General features: G+C 46.1%; 2 protein-coding genes across 2 annotated transcripts; one reads left to right on the top strand and one right to left on the bottom strand.

The window, feature by feature from the left end:
• Positions 1–709: 709 nt before the first annotated feature.
• Positions 710–6,572, top strand: rbm28 (RNA binding motif protein 28). The gene is made up of 20 exons (XM_084671943.1): positions 710–1,158; positions 1,263–1,409; positions 1,497–1,624; positions 1,719–1,794; positions 1,946–2,038; positions 2,181–2,252; positions 2,427–2,556; positions 2,674–2,882; positions 2,976–3,042; positions 3,300–3,409; positions 3,538–3,611; positions 3,745–3,880; positions 4,002–4,066; positions 4,204–4,362; positions 4,530–4,679; positions 4,864–4,938; positions 5,053–5,191; positions 5,359–5,689; positions 5,782–5,899; positions 6,070–6,572. Exons 1-20 carry the CDS (start codon positions 1,041–1,043, stop codon positions 6,205–6,207), a joined length of 2,535 nt encoding a protein of 844 aa, XP_084528069.1. The 5' UTR covers positions 710–1,040; the 3' UTR covers positions 6,208–6,572.
• Positions 6,573–6,705: 133 nt separating this feature from the next.
• On the bottom strand, positions 6,706–8,892 carry lepa (leptin a). The gene is made up of 3 exons (XM_084671955.1): positions 8,869–8,892; positions 8,001–8,206; positions 6,706–7,807 (listed from the first exon to the last, which is right to left on the bottom strand). Exons 2-3 carry the CDS (start codon positions 8,148–8,150, stop codon positions 7,433–7,435), a joined length of 525 nt encoding a protein of 174 aa, XP_084528081.1. The 5' UTR covers positions 8,151–8,206; positions 8,869–8,892; the 3' UTR covers positions 6,706–7,432.
• Positions 8,893–16,326: the final 7,434 nt, after the last annotated feature.

The raw sequence follows: 16,326 nt of genomic DNA, 5'->3' as shown, positions 1-16,326 counted from the left end.
AGTGACAGCACTCAATAAATAACCTGATCTCATTAGGTGCCACACTAGCTTGAGGGAAAGTTACAAAACAACTGTCTTTTTTTGTTCTCTAAACCCAGTCTAGGGGAAGAGGATGGTTTACAAACCACATACTTCCTTTTTTAGTCATGGCATGCATGCCAGTAGAAAAAAAACTGAACACATGGCTGAGGAGATCAGTCGAGACGTGAGAACGTTTATACATCACTTTCTCTTTTTTATAAAGACCATAGATGTTGGAAAAGACAACAAGAATTGATGGTCTTCTTGACCCAAAATATAAGTAATTTGACTCAGGCTGCCAATCATCATGATGAGGTTTGAACTGTGCCTGTTTTTACCTCCTGCCTGGACCCATGTAGTTGTAGCACCCTCTATGGGTTGTCACGTGTCTCTGACACAACTGTTACTGCCTGATCGTTTTCTACCATTATTACTGTAACAATAGTGCAGTAGCAGTACACATGAGTTTTTAAAGACGAAAAAAAAACATAGAAGTGCATATAAATATGTACATATATGTATGTGTATATTTATATTATTATATATTTCTATATATACATTATAGCTTATGTATAGCTTTGACATATCAAGTTTATAGTACAAACATAGAGCAACCACTTACTGGTCTGTCTGACAATCTTTTTTAGGGTGAATGACCCACCGGATTTGCACCACTGTTCTTTCGAGCTGGGCCACCGATTGATGGCAGCAATGCTCGAACTGCGCCTAGTCTGCCGGAAAACAAAAGAAGAAGTTAGCGGAACAAACCCCTGACAGCTTCCGGTTAAGTTTCATGATGGCCGTGTTGTACACAAACGTGTTTCTCCGTCATGATTAACTGATGCACGTGGATGTCATGTTTTTGGGGAAACGTGTCTTACAAGAGCAAGTTCAAGTTATTTTTGGGAAGAAGTAAAATATTGATTTCGTATAGCAACAAACAAACACTTCTCGGTATTCAAATATAGAGTCTCATTAGCTACAGTAGCTAGCTGGCTAGCTAACAAAAAGTTGGAGCCATGTCAGGGCTTACTGTATTCGTAAATAAATTGCCTGTATCTGCCTCGAATGAACGACTCGAGGAAATATTTTCTGAGATTGGCCCGCTGAAGCAGTGTTTTGTTGTCAAAGAAAAAGGTGAGCAAAACATCTCTTAATTGATCATTTTAAGCCAACCTGTATGACTATCTACTTGCCTACAGCCCATAATGTCTAACACGGGTTCTGTCTATTCTATTCAGGTGGCGACAAATGCCGAGGTTTTGGATATGTCACCTTCTCAATGGAGGAGGATGCCAAGCGTGCTCTGAAAGAACTATGCCTCTATGATGGCCGCAAGATAACAGTCGATGTGGCTAAAAGGAAAATCATTGACAAGAAGGGTAAAGGTACGTGAGATTCATTTGGATGGTAGCTCATTTTTTCATGTCAGCATTCAGGCTTTTCATTGTTCTGTGTGACCGGAATCCCTTCAGCACCCGCAACACCAGCAACCAATACGACAGCAGGCACACCGCCAGCCCCTCGAAAAGAGCAGAAAACAAACATACCGAAGAACTCCCTGAGGAAAGCAAGGCTGATCATCAGGAATCTCAGTTTCAAGGTAGGCCACATGAGCCTGAACACACTGAGACGTGTGCTCCGTGTCCACACGGCCCGTCCTTGATGCAGCATTTCTTTGCCTTTCGTTGCTGCAGTGCTCTGAGGAGGATCTGAGACAGACCTTTGCCAAGTTCGGGACTGTTCTCGAGGCCAACATCGCTCTGAAACCAGGTGACTTAGCCCAGGACGACATCCACGCTTACAAACCTCCAGCCCCTATTAAGCCCCTCCGGATGTGTACAGTTTAGCAAAGGCCAAAGGGCCTGGCTTCCGGCAGTGTTTGATGATGTCTGTTCTCTCCCCTGTCGTGATGCTTGTTCAGATGGGAAGATGCGCGGCTTTGCGTTTGTCCAGTTTAAGAACCAGTTGCAGGCTGGAAAGGCCCTGAAGGCCATGAACCTGAAGGAAATCAAAGGTAACGTGCGGGACACTTCTACCCGCCCTGGATGAGACGCGCAACGTCCCTGAGCTGTTGAGTATTGGTTTGAAAGGTTGGAGGTCCACAGTGGGTAAACCATGTGATGACTCCACTCTCCGTTCTCTGTTCCCCATGACAGGACGGCAGGTTGCTGTGGACTGGGCTATCGCTAAAGACAAGTTCCTTGCCTCTCAGCCACCCAGTGCCTCAGGTAATCTGCATAGTTTGATAGTTTTCCCATGCAATAAACCGACACAGATCATAGTATTGGCATGGACAGTTCAATCATTTCCATAACACATCTGCAATAATGTTTGCGCTCACTAATGTGAGACAGTAATCCTATTCCCCCACGCGTCAAACATGAGTTTGAATTGTCCCACAGGAATTAAGAATGGGGAGAAGATTGCATCAAAGAAACCAACAGCTAACCCCAAGGAGGAGGAGGAGGAGGAAGAGGAGGAGGAGAAGGAAGAAGAGGAGGAGCAGAAACCAGTCGCACCTCAAAAGAAAAAGTACAACCGCTTCTTTCTTTGTCCCTGTTAAGCTACAGGTTCCTGAAGTGGTTTGGATCTTTGTAGAGACTGGATCCTGGGGGCCTCACCATCACGTGTGTGTGCATCTCTCCTCAGAGCCTCCTCCAAGCCTGCCCCTCCTCTGCCAGAATCCCCATCAGAGGATGAGAGTGAGGAGGAGGAGGAAGGTGCTGATGATGAAGACGACAAAGATGATGACGACGATGAGTCCCTCGAGGGAGATGATGATGATGATGATGATGACGATGACGAAAGTGATCTTGGGTCTGATGAGGAGGACGACGACGATGATGAGGATGACCTAGGTATGTCCATCTCCTCGCTCTCTCCACGTATTAGCGGTGTTGTGAAGTCCTCCTGTATTCTGCCCGCTCACTGACGCCTGTCTCTGTGTCCAGGCCAGCCTGCCAGGAAGAAGCGGACCCTCCCCTCTGACATCAACGAGGGCAAAACCGTCTTCATCAGGTCCGCCTCCGACCCCGACACATACCCACTCCTCTCTATCTTCAACCCCAGCACACTTCCCCCCCCCCCCTTCCCCCTCCCCCTCTCCTCATCCCCTGCACACTCCCCCTCTCCCCAGACCCCCCACCACCACACAAACCCCCACAGACACACTTCAGCCATTAACCCAGTAGGGGATGATTATGGGGGGGGAGGGCTGAAGCACTGAAGGTGCTCATGGATGATGTCACCCCCCCCCCCCCCCGCTTGCCCTGTAGGAACCTGTCGTTCGACACCGAGGAGGAGGGCCTGGAGGAGGCGCTGCTGCGCTACGGGGAGCTGAAGTACATCAAGATCGTGGTCCACCCGGACACCGAGCACTCCAAAGGTCTGTCCGCCCGCCCGCCGCCGCCGCGCCCGCCCGCCGCCGCCGTGTCCCGGCGGAAGCGGCTCGCTGATTGATCTTGTGTGCCCTTTCCCTTTCCCGCCCCCACCCCCCCCCCCCCCCCCACCCAGGCTGCGCGTTCGCTCAGTTCAAGTGCAAAGAGGCAGCGGACAGGTGCATCAATGTGTCTCAGGACGAGTCGGAGGTGAGCCCCTGCAGAGCTACGAGGCTAGCTTGTCCTCACCCTGAGGCCTGGTGCTTGTGTGTGCTGGTCTTGTGTGTCGTCTGAGCGTGTATTGCACCCCGTCTGTGTGTGTGTGTGTGTGTGTGGGGGTTAGACCGGCGGTATCCGAGTCGATGGGAGGAAGCTGAACATCGTCGCGGCAGTGACCAGAGAAGACGCCACCAAGCTGAAGGACAAGAAGGTGAAGGTGGAGACGGGCACCAGGAACCTGTACCTGGCCAGGGAAGGACGTGAGTTAGCTCCTCCGTCCTCCGCTGAACCCGACTAAACCCTACCCCCTTTGCCCAGAACACCACTAGTACCCATGCATCTCACACAAGACTCATCCGACTGTGTGTGTGTGTGTGTCAGTGATCCGTGCGGGAACCAAGGCAGCGGAGGGCGTACCGGAGGCAGACATGGCCAAGAGACAGAGGGTGAGCGCCGGCTTCTCCGTCCACCATTCACGCCGTGCGGACGTTCCGGAAACTTCCAGCCAGCCAGCGCCGCTTGCCTCCCCTCCTGACCATGCCTCTCTCTGTGTGTGTGTGTGTGTTCATCCCCACCGTGTTAGTTTGAGGAGCTGAAGCGGACCAAGCTGCGGGACATCTCTGTGTTCGTGTCCAAGACGAGGTTGTGCATCCACAACCTGCCAAAGTCGGTTGACAACAAACAGCTAAGAAAACTCTGCCTGGATGCGGCTGGAGGAGGCAAGGCAGTCCGCATCACTGAGGTAAAACACACACACACACACAGATATTCCCTGTCTCGTATTTCACCGATTCACAACTATGTTTTCAGTGAAGGCCACTAAGTGGCACTGTTGCTAGGAGCAGGTTGATTTCCTTCATGGTGGAGGTGCTCTACGTGTGTGTTTGTGTGTGTGCCGTGTATCTGCAGTGCAGGGTGATGTATGACAAGAAGCCAGAGAGGGGTCAGATTACCGGCCGCTCGCTCGGTTATGGCTTTGTGGAGTTCCAGGACCACGAGCATGCTCTGAAGACCCTGCGACACCTCAACAACAACCCTCAGATCTACGGCTCTAATAAGGTGGACCCCCCCCCCCCCCCCCACACACACACACACACACACCTCCGTCCCGCACGCATGTCTTACACGTCGAGCCTAGCCAATTAACACACGGGAACATGAGTGTTTTTTGAACTGGTGAATTGACCAGAGTTTCATCCAGCTTTGTCTCTGTCTCTGTCTGTGTGTGTGTATTCCTCCTCAGCGGCCCATTGCGGAGTTCTCTCTGGAAGACGGGAGGAAGCTGAAGATGAAGGAGGCCCGACAGCAGCAGAGCAAGGTGGGTGGTGTGTCCTCCCCCCCCCCCCTCCCCTCCTCCTACCCCCCCCCCGGTGGAAGCCGTCCTCCATGGAGGAGCATGACGACCACGTTGTTCTGTTTTCACGCTCTCCAGCAGCGTTTCAGGAAAGAGCCCGGAACGGGAGGACAACCCCAGACCGGGGGCGGGGCCGGCCCTCAGAGGGGCGTGGCTGGACCGAAGGGTGTCACGGTGACGGGAGAGGGGCAGGCAAAGACACAGGCCAAGACCGGAGGTGAGGCCTTTCTGTTCTTCTTCACAACAGTAGGAATCGGAATGATAATGATAAATGACTAATATAGCTATGGTCACTAAGCACTCTCCTCTTTATGCTCACTGTGTCCTCATATCACTAATATGACACCTTTCTTCCTCTCCCATCCATTCTGTCTGGGGCTCCAGCCCAGGGTCAGAAGCAGGGCCAAGCCCAGGGTCAGAAGCAGGGCCAAGCCCAGGGTCAGAAGCAGGGCCAAGTCCAGGGTCAGAAGCAGGGCCAAGCCCAGGGTCAGAAGCAGGGCCAAGCCCAGGGTCAGAAGCAGGGCCAGGATCAGAAGCTGGGCCAAGCCCAGGGCCAGAAGCGGAGCCAGGATCAGATACAAGGCCAGAACCAGGGCCAGGGCACGTTCTACTCTGGGTTCCACACTAAGCCCGAAGTGGAACACATAGAACTGGAGGATGGCAAGAAACGAAGGAAGACTCTGCCCTTTCCTTCACATCGAGGACCCAAGATCAGGTATGTCCACGTCTTAACACACCACCTTAACACCCCTTTCATACCTCAACTCCTCTTGTTTGACTGACCCCTTTCCTGATGTGTGTGTGTAGACTGAGGGACAAGGGCAAGCCGCAGCCTCCCCAGCCCAAGAAGGCCAGGAACCACCCCAGCAGACGAGAACGTCAGGGAGGGCAGACGCTGGAGAAACCCATGCAGCCCAGAGCACAGGTAATGTGTGTGTGTGTGTGTGTGTGTGTGACAGAGAGATGGAGACATTCTCAGGCACACTGGGATGAAGCCCACCCGAGCAGTCTCCAGAGACTGGGCTCAGTTTGATGCGGAACTTCCCTGCCCCCCTAACCCCACCCCCCCCCCCCCCGTGCCTGTGTGTCGTCCAGAGCTCCAAGGCGTCCAGGAGGCAGGTCAGGAACAGAGACGACGCCCGCTTTGACAGCCTGGTGGAGCAGTACAAGAAGAAACTGATGGGAGGCTCCAAGTCCACAGCTACCAAGAGGAGCAAATGGTTCAGCAGCTAGTGTGTGTGTGTGTGTGTGTGCTTCTGTGAGTTGTGTGTGCATACATGAGAACAAGACAAAATAAATCCCTCCCCTTGTTTAGAATGTCTGTGGCGATATCAAGGATGGATTTGTGGTCACATGTTAAAGATTCATTCATTGAAATGACGGTTGTAAATCCACTGCATTCAACTGCTGGTAGCATTTTTTAATGTGTACAGTATCAGCTTTGTTTGACGCATTGTTAAACTAGTTTCTGTCTAAAGTATGACAGTCTGTCATTTTTTCCCCTCATGTCATGTTTGTTAAAATTACTGAGGACTTGTGCAAAATATATCATTCATATAAATGAGTGGAATTTTTAATAAATCACGTTTTAAGACGTCCGTGATGTGCATCTCTGGATTTTCTGTAAATGTATTACATTGTTAGTTTTACTGTCTCATGCACAAATATAACTTGTGCACAGAGAAACAGTGTGCTCAAATAACAGCACTGGGTAGACAAGTAAAAGCACTATTGATGAATCGAGGCTTTTATTTTATTAAAATGTCTGACGTTAAATAAGAAACCATACTTCAATGTACAAAAATATTACACATTCTCAATGTAGAAAAAATTCTGGCATAAATATATATGCATATTATTAATTGTTATAGATCGACCTTTTACATTGCTGTGGAAGTTGTCAAAATGCATTATAATTTATTGTCTAACTAAACCAACAGACTTCCATGTTTTTTTCCCCCCATGTTTTGCTCTAAGAATAATATATGGTTTCCTGGCATGGGCCGGTCTGGCTTTCAGGAAACCCTGTATGACATCACCATTCAGTCACGCCTCCATATTTGGTGTGTGCGTGTGTAGTGCAATTTGTGTGTCTTACACTGGTGTCTTTTTTTCCTTCTTTTTTCCCGAGCCCTAGTTAGTTGTCCCACAAATGCATTCACCAGCTGTGGCTGCTGGTAGAATCAAAGCCTGTTTTGGGATCAACGACACTTCCGTTACTGGTACCACGTTACCTTCTCCAAAGATTGGTATATAGCATCATTATCAAATGTAAACATTGCGAATGGAAAGTATTTAGAAAAGTTAGAAAGTGCCTTTTGTTCTGTTTGTAACAAATACCTTGTTCAAGTTATATAGAATAAAATAGTAGTTCAAAAGTCTCCACAAATGGTTTGCAGCTCCGGAAGGAACTGCTCATTCTGTGTACTCCCTGGCTAGTGAAAAGACTGCCACGAGTCTAGGATGCCGACTTCTTCTCGAGGTCTTTCAGTTCAGTTGTTGAGCAGGTGCGGAGCTTGTTCAGATGGTTCTTCAGGCGATACAGGAAGCTCCCGAGCTTCCTCAAGACCACCATGCTTTTGCTTTCTGGAAACCTCTTGTGAGACTCCAGCTGGTTTTCTTCCCAAGCTGTCTGTTGTGTCCCTGGGCACATCTTCTCCAGCCAGGTCTTCAGAGAGATGACAGACTCCCTGACTTGGCTGAGCCCCTCCTGAGGCAGGCTCTGCAGCAGAACCTGGTAGGTCCCTATGACCTCCACGATGGAGGAGAGCCCCTCCAGATGCTTCTCTGTGGAGGGGTCAAGACTCCCACCCACTAGCTGAGAAGACGTAAACTGTTGGAGAAAACAATACGTTCTTACTTCATGCCACATGACTCAGGGGACAGTACATTAAAATCAACCCTTTTCTTTCCATTGCACTGGGCCAATGAAGGGTACTAACGTCAAACAGTTGGTTACTTTTCTACTTCAAAAATCGACATGATGCATAAAAGCTCATTGATTGATTGATTGATTGATTGATTACCTTGTTAGTAAGTGCCTCTATCATGACCACCAGGACCTCTGCCTCTAATATGGCGTTGCTCCTCACAGTGACTGGTGAGAGAGAAGCTCCTGTTCCCATGGTGAGCAGGGCCAGCAGAGAGGAGAGGAGGAGAGCCAAGGTGCAGTCCATTCTGGAAACCTGGAGCTGTCTGTGCTATGTGGGTATCTGAAGCAACACTGAGATGTCTATGGTAGAGAGAAAGGACACATTATTATCATTCTATTAAAAACATTTTTTTTAAACATTTTTACACAATGACATGAAATACACTTATAAGCTTTATATGCATGTCAAGAGTAATATCTCCATCTATCATCAACACCTATTATACCCTCTACTAATGTAGCATGTATGATTGTCCATCATGCCCATAACCTTCCTTTGCTTTCAATGCAATGATTGGTTTCAGCTTAGCTGCACTAATCAATATTTGGCAGGAAGAAAACCGAGTAGTACTCTGCCCTGCACAAACACAAGTAGCACAAGTTTCACTTAATAATATCCCTCATCCTGCACCGGCAGATAATTCATTCATCTCAACCTCATTGACTAATATTACACAATTTCTCAAAATGTAGTGCCACAGTTCAATTTAAGCCTCGCCATAGTTGTTTTGCAGTCCAAAGCTCTGCATGTGATCCTGAAGTGTGCTGCACTAATGGAGAGTGGACTGACAGTGGAAGATGGAGTCACAAAAATCCAAAAGTAGACAAAGAAGAAAGACAATGTAATGCAGAAAAGTATTGAGTAGATGGAGGGATACAGAAAAAGAGAGAGAGAGAGAGAGAGAGAGAGAGAGAGAGAGAGAGAAAGATGAATGGGATGGGGAGAAAAGAGTGGACCTTACCTTTAAGGGTCTGTGTTTGTGTCAGTGTAAGGCTCTCAGGCCTCTTATAGTACAAGCCTGTTGACTCATCTCTTACTCACCTCTCCTTGTTTCTCCCTTCCTCCCCCTCATCACCTTTCCTCCTCCCCTTTCTCTCCCCCTTTCCTCTTCACACACACACACAACTCTGTCAAAAAACACACACACACAAACTGGTGACTCCCACTCTCAAATATTTCATTTACGCATAGAAAAAGGGCACCCCTCACCCCCCCCCCCCCCCCCACACACACACACACATGCAACTACATACTCACATACAGCCACAGGCCTGTGACAGGCCTTTCAGCGTGTTCCAGTAAACATTGATTGTGCAAGTTGAGTTGTGCTGCGTCAGGGCTGAGGGAAGTCTACTGTGTCTGAAGCCAATGGTGTCATCTCCGCACTAGGTGTCCCCTACTCTGGGCGGCCTGGGAGTGTGGCCTGAGGTCACCGCTATCTGTGTCTACTGGGAGGTGGGTGGGGGTATCAATGTCATGACTCCATCGGGCTGTAGACAGGGACTGATAGAGCTTTGAGCTGGGCTGCACTGTTGTTTATGGGTCAATGGCACATCCTGCGCTCTGACCCACCTCTGATTAGCTTCCACTTCCAGCACCCAACCACCCACCCACCCAGCCACCCACCCATCCAGCCCACACACACACACACACACACACACAACTGTAGAGTCAAGACACACGGTGTCCTCTGTCCTTACGTCCAGGGTGGAGAGGGGCTGCGTCAGAATCGGATGAAATGCTCTGTCTCTCCCGACGTCAGCGCTGCATGGACACACAGCGACACGCCCACATTATGTCATTTACGGAAAGGAAGTCAATAGATTAGCCAGTGAAACTAGAAAACAAGCCCAGCTAAATGTAAAATCGTATCATAGAGTATCCTACTCAGTCAGATGTCGAGTTGATGCGGTGCAGCACACACTGACACTTGCAATGTCACAACTGGCTGACCTATCATGGACTGCCCTTTTGAACGAAGAGCCTACAATGGCGATGATGTACAAGTTATGTTCGTTTGTATACATACTGTTCACGTACCCCTGGACATTGCATCACTGCCATTAAGGACTATGTTTGATAGTTAAGGAATAGTTAGGGAATCAGATGGCTGAGCGGTTAGGGAATCGGGTTAATCAGAAAGTTGCCAGTTCGAGTTGTGCCAAATGACGTCGTGTCCTTGGGCAAGGTGCTTCACCCTACTTGCCTCAAGGGAATGTCCCTGTACTTTACTGTAAGTCGCTCTGGATAAGAGCTCCTGCTAAATGACTAAATGTAACTCCTCCCATCTATCTCACCAGCTTTTACCAAGTGATGTGTTGAGAAATGTATTGTGAAATGTATTGTGTTTTGTGGGTCTCCATTTAACTGGTTGTTTCTCCAGTAAAGAAAGTGGGGAGAAGGGGGAAGGGGGTGGGGTAGCTAGGGGGTTATCTACGTCAAAGGGGCGGCTGACACAAGAGTGTGGAAGTTTGAGCAAGAAGAACTGTGTGACTTCCCTCAGGCAGTTACTGTAACTCGACCATTCCGAACCCTCTCACCATCAACTCCATTACCTCTGGGTCATGATTGTTCCCAGAGATTTATGAGGGATTTACAACATCCCTTTTTCATTTGAGATTTTGATAGGCATTTTACCCCCAGGGACTTCTTGTACTTCTAAACCAATATGCTGTTTAACTGTAAGAACAGATGTAGTGGGTCATTTTAGCTGACATTAACCCTTGTGCTGCCTTCGGGTTTCGACGACCCAAAGGTTCACAACGACCCATCATTGTGCTGCGACAACCTTACCCAATACAAGAACAAATAAAAAGCAATTTCTTCTAACCGTCGCGCCGTGGGGGATGTGAGACAGCCCGACGGTTAAAAGAAAATGCTTCACTTTCTTTTTGTGTGAGATAAAGTTGTCGCAACGCGAGGGGGGGTCACAATGACTGAAGGGTCACAATGACCCGAACATGACTCAAGGGTTAAGGCTTGTAATGTAGGTGTCTCTACACCCACATGGATGAGTGACAGGCAGGTGTCTTTGTAAGGTGTTCACTGTTATCACACGGGAGCAGACTTTTAGCTGGAAGGTGGAGGGTAATATCATGCCAAAAGGTGTGCATGTTTTCCTTTTTACAGCAGGTACCTCACTGTAATGCACATGTCCATTTATAAGACGAGACAGGCTAGTGACACATTTCCTTCAGGACAAAGATATGTTTTTAAACAGACACAGAGTTATATTCAAAAGGTAGCTTTCTTTTTTCTTTTAGGTCAAGTTTAGTTTAGGTGACACGTATGTTAAGTCGATTATTTTAACTGTTATGTATTCTCCCTTTGTTTATGTGTCTGTATCTGTTCATATGGGCCAGGTGCCTGATTTAAATGAATGAAGATATTCAGGGGGGCATCGAAAACATATGAAGTCAGTGCTGCTCCTGTTTCTGGGAAGTTATGGCAAGAAATCAGATCATTGTTTCCATTGTGTGTTTTTCCATTTGATTAGATTTTTATCTCTGAAAAATTGAGGAAAAAACATGAGGAAATTGTGTGAATAAAGTTGCACTTATATGAAGAATGTGCATGAAACATGTTGCTTGAGCAATCTTTCTCTCTTTCGGTGTTACTGGAATCACAAGCCATTAAGGTTTAGGAATGTAATTCAATCCAGAGCCTTTTGTGTTGTGTGACACATGTTTTGGATAAAAAGTTGATAAACTGGCAGTTAGAGAACCAGCCCAGTGCAGCTTCCTGTTTGAGATGGAGTGTTGGCTCCGGCACTTGATTGGCTAATATTGACTTGAAGTGCTCCTTGTTTGAACAGTGGGCAATAATAGGGGGAGCTGGACAGAAACAACAGTGAAAAACAGAGATGTGCGCCTCAAATTTGTAATCCTTAAAGTTCAAATTAGCTTCAAAGATATTTGGACTCCCCACACTTGATATCTTACTTGTTCACTGTAATTCCAAATCAGTGGTGTCCATTGAACAGAGAGAGACCAACAACTGCTTACATTTGGTGTTATTGTGTTTGTCGTTTTTCTTTTTTTCTTTTCTCATTCATTTTTTATTTCCATATCACAGACATACAACCAAACATATCAGGAGTGTTTGTAGTTTTTCTATAACACCAAATAAAAGAGGACAATTACAAAATAATTGTTTCAGAATAAAATATACCATGTAGTCAGAACAACCTAAACAAAGGCAGCCTTCAAGGACAGGAGTGGCCCAGGACTCTTGTCAGACAGTCTCTGTGGATGTTCCAAGGCAGTGTCTTACATCATGTTCTCACAGACCTCAGACCTGTGACTACGGGACAACAGGACTTAATGAATAAATCCTCTCACGTGATTTCTGGGAGGTGAGTCACACACCAAAACAAGACATTGCTCAGCTCTTGGTCTAACTGCTCACTCATGCCCATGCACTGCATCCATCAAGCGCTGTGATGTAACTGTCTCTCTTGAGGTTTGCTTCAGGAAAAGTAGTCCCGTAGTTATCTCTGCTGCAGAGGAAAAGTTATGCAGTTACCCGCTTCCGAAATCAGCAGTTCACTGCACCTCAGATTGCGGCCAAAATAAATAATTCACACAGTAACAGACATGTCAACTGTTCAAAGGAAACGTTGTGAAGCAGGTCTTCGTGGTTGAATTTCTGAGAAGAAACCAACTCTGAAGGACATCAATCATGATAAGAGATATACTGTGTTTTCATTTGTCTTTAAACACTTTTTGTGGTAACCATTAGATTCCATTAGTTTTACTTCATTGTTGTGATGTCTTCACTATTGTTATCAAACATAGTAAAAAGCAAAAATGGGCACAACTCTATACATAATTGCCCACCGTTTAAAACAATGGTAATTTATTATTATAATACGTAAAGAAATAGCACATTTCTGCAAATAATGTGTTGCTCAAGAAGAGTGGAATGCTTGTAAAAGGCTTGTGAGTGAAGGGTCATCCAATGTCCACCCACTCACCCATCCCCCTTGGCTGTGAAGTGCGCAGGGACAAGTCATAAAGATATCACATTACAGCACCAATGGCAACATGAAAAAGCAGGAATTCCCTTTAGCAGGAATTGGCTAGGAGAGTCAGACGTTCCAGGAATCCTGTCGTAGCCAAGCTCTGTGAGGTGGACTGACGCTTCACCTTCACAGCTCTTTTCTGATGGCTCAGTTCCTGACCGCCGCGTTGTAGCCCGTGCAGGATGCCGAGTCAGCTTTGCATGGAGGCGTATGAACAGCACGAAGTCCAGCTTAGCAGAACCACATATCAGAGGCTTTAAGCATTCGATTGGAGATGTGTGGCTTTACACACATTTGTTTTACAAGTTTTACATGATGAAAGCCATTTTTTTGCAGCCGTAAGCCTCAATTGTACCACAGGTGTGGAATTGTGCTTATGAATAATGAGAGAAAGTCTCCTGTTTAAAATGATCTTTTTTGAAATGAAGATTTTGCTTTGTGGAACCAGAACTAATGTGTTTGTTCATCAAACTCGCCACAGTGCATGTTGCAGTTGTTGCTGCACAAGTTTGATGAATTAAAATGACTACAGTCAGATTGCAGCCTCTATAAATCTTAGCATGCATTACCTAAAAGTCCATAGCTGGATGAAATAAAGGGTTATACAAAGAGACCTCTGTCTTTGTGGTCATGGGTGTGGTTGAGCGTGCATTTATGTGTGTTTGTGTCCATGTGTTCTGGGGGGTATTACAGAAAGTGGGTTCAACAAACTGTGAACCTAACCCTGAACTCTGAGTTGATTTACTCTAAAAGGAGAAACCCAGACCTTTCAGTTCCAGAAAAGCTGATATGAATGAGTTAAATCAACTCAGAGTGCGTCCACTCTGAGTTAAGCGCGGGCATGAGAACTATTGAAAGCCAACATCAATGGAGCTCCGATAATAGGATCCACCATGGCACCCGGCGACAAAAAACGTTGTCCTATTTCACCAAACTTTAGATAGAAGTGTCAATACATGTTTATGATGAATCTGAGCACATACTTCCACAAAAAAGCAACACGGCTGTAGCAGCGTAGGAGAGACAATTGGCGTGGAAGACAATTGCTGGCTGAGTCAATGCTAACATTTGAATGCAGTAGCCAGTCCATACCAGAGGCATTGTTGGACATAAAACTCTACTGGGGCACAGGCCCCTATTCATATCCCTTTTTTTCTGTCAAGCTTGCGCACAATGCATGACTAGGCATACGTCACCTTGGTTTTAACCCTATTTGACATGATACAAAGTAAATATCAGTTGGTGCCTATTTCAACTTGTAGTAGCAGTAACCCCCAACAGAAAGCTTTTCATCACAGGATGATGATGATGATGATGATGATGATTAAGATGATGAAGAGACGTTGACTGCTGCCACAGAGATGGATGCAGAGATGCCTAAGTATGGTAGCTACTGGTAGTTCTCTCCCCATATAGCCTACTTTTATTTACAGGCTTGTGTGGAATTTTCAGTTACACTGAAAGGATGAGAATAATGAATAGAAAACGATTTGCCCATTCTGATCCTGTTGAACAGAGCATGGATGCTGTACACAGTGAGACGTTCATTTCATGGCAGGTGAATTCTGCATGAGGAACGGTGGAATTTAATGTAATCTCATGTATTCCCAGATACCAGTAAAATAATTGTACAAACTGCATCTCATGAAGCAAGTGGCAAAAACTGACCAAGAGATGGTGTACTGAGGGCAGAAGAATAAAGGCTGATCTTTGTAAGGTGTCAGCCTCTCATATGCTAAAATCTGGAGTAACTGGATGGAGTCTCAACTTGATGGCTCTCACACCTCCTTGTGTAACTTACTGTAGCATTGCTAGTCATATGTTGATAAATAAGGGTCAATATTGTGGTGTGATTGGTTGTTCTTGGGTATAAAAGGAATTGTGAAGCATTGTTCCGTGGATTCTTGATCTCCTGAGACCTTCTCCTCAGCTCCGGCTTGTCCTACTCCTCCTTCCTCACCTCTTGATTTCTATTTCTGGTTTACAATAATCATGGAAGAGTAGGTAAGAGTTTACCTTTATTTGTAATTGATTTAATTTATTTGCAATATGATTAAATTATTATTTTATGTAACCTTACTTTGACCATTCTCGCTCCAATTTAACCCATTGAGTAAAATACATGTAATTCCATTGGTATTGGCATTATTTGGTTAATGTTAATACCCTGTTCAGTTTCCCATCTTCCTTCAAACCAAAGGGGATTTAGTTTAGCCAATATCGACCCCCTACAATATTGAAATTGATTTGCTGGAACATCAGTTACAGTGTAGGCCTACATGGTCACAGGTGAATCATGTAAATTAAAAGAATAATAGTCAATAAAAATACTCATTGTTGGATTTCTATTTGTAGGCAATGAAGAAGACCAAATACAATTTCAATGATTTGTCTTTATTTCAGTGCCAAAGCTCATTTGGTCGGTTCTGAGTGCACAACCACGGTCTGTAACATTAGCGATGTAAGGGCAGAGAATGTTGCTAAACTACATTATGGAGTGTGACGGGAAACTGTAAAGCTAACTTAGGTATTCATCAGGGAATTAAAGCACATTGTATTGCAGTCTTAAAATCCTCTCCCGGCATATAACTAAGCAAATTACATTTTGTCCGAGATCGGACGACTGAACCAGGAAAGGACACCCCATGTCTGCAAACTATATCAGGCTCAGAAAGTGGGAGGGGACAGGTAGAAACGCAGAGTTTGTAATGGAAAACCTGCTAGCGAGTAGGTTAGGTTCACAGAGTAAGTTACCATGGACACTGACTAACGGTTTTCATTACCTCTCTTTCTGGAACGGAAAAGCCAGTGTTACCCAACTTTGTGGCAAACCCCCCTGGTTTATTTGTCAGTAAAGTAGGTGTGTATTTGTGCAGGTGTGCAGATATTGCGGGGGTCTGTGTAAGTAAGTGTAGGTGTGTGTGTGTGTGTGTGCACAGAGTACAGAGGTTCTAATGCTCCATGACATAACGTTCCTACGTGCAGCTCAGCACTGTCTGTTTCATCTACTGTTCCTGTTCTTCCTGTTTTCTGTAAGTTCAAAGATAAGATGACAATTTGTCTGCATTAAACAGGCAGATGAAAACCATTTCACAGGACTGACTATGTTTGCATTCATAGTAACAGACAAAGCCTTGAGACATTGTGGCTGGTATAGAAAATGGATCTTTGACAAAGTTGCTAGGCTTACTGCACGTCTATTCAAGCAAGAAAACAGTACTTCTAATATAGTGTCGCCAAAGTAAACACAGACATTGTCACCATCATTGTTCACCGATGTGCCACATTACTCACGTCTTCCAATCAAAACTGTTCTGTACTGTTACTGCCATCTACTGGACCAATCGCATCGCCTCAGGTGTTCTTCTGTGTCCATTTGCGTACTTCAAAACACAA

This window comes from Hypomesus nipponensis, chromosome 14, assembly GCF_054491055.1.
Source record: "Hypomesus nipponensis isolate SF chromosome 14, ASM5449105v1, whole genome shotgun sequence".
Taxonomy (NCBI): Eukaryota; Metazoa; Chordata; class Actinopteri; order Osmeriformes; family Osmeridae; genus Hypomesus; species Hypomesus nipponensis.
Note: the sequence above shows the minus strand (reverse complement) of the source record. Positions and strands in the feature narration are given on the sequence as shown.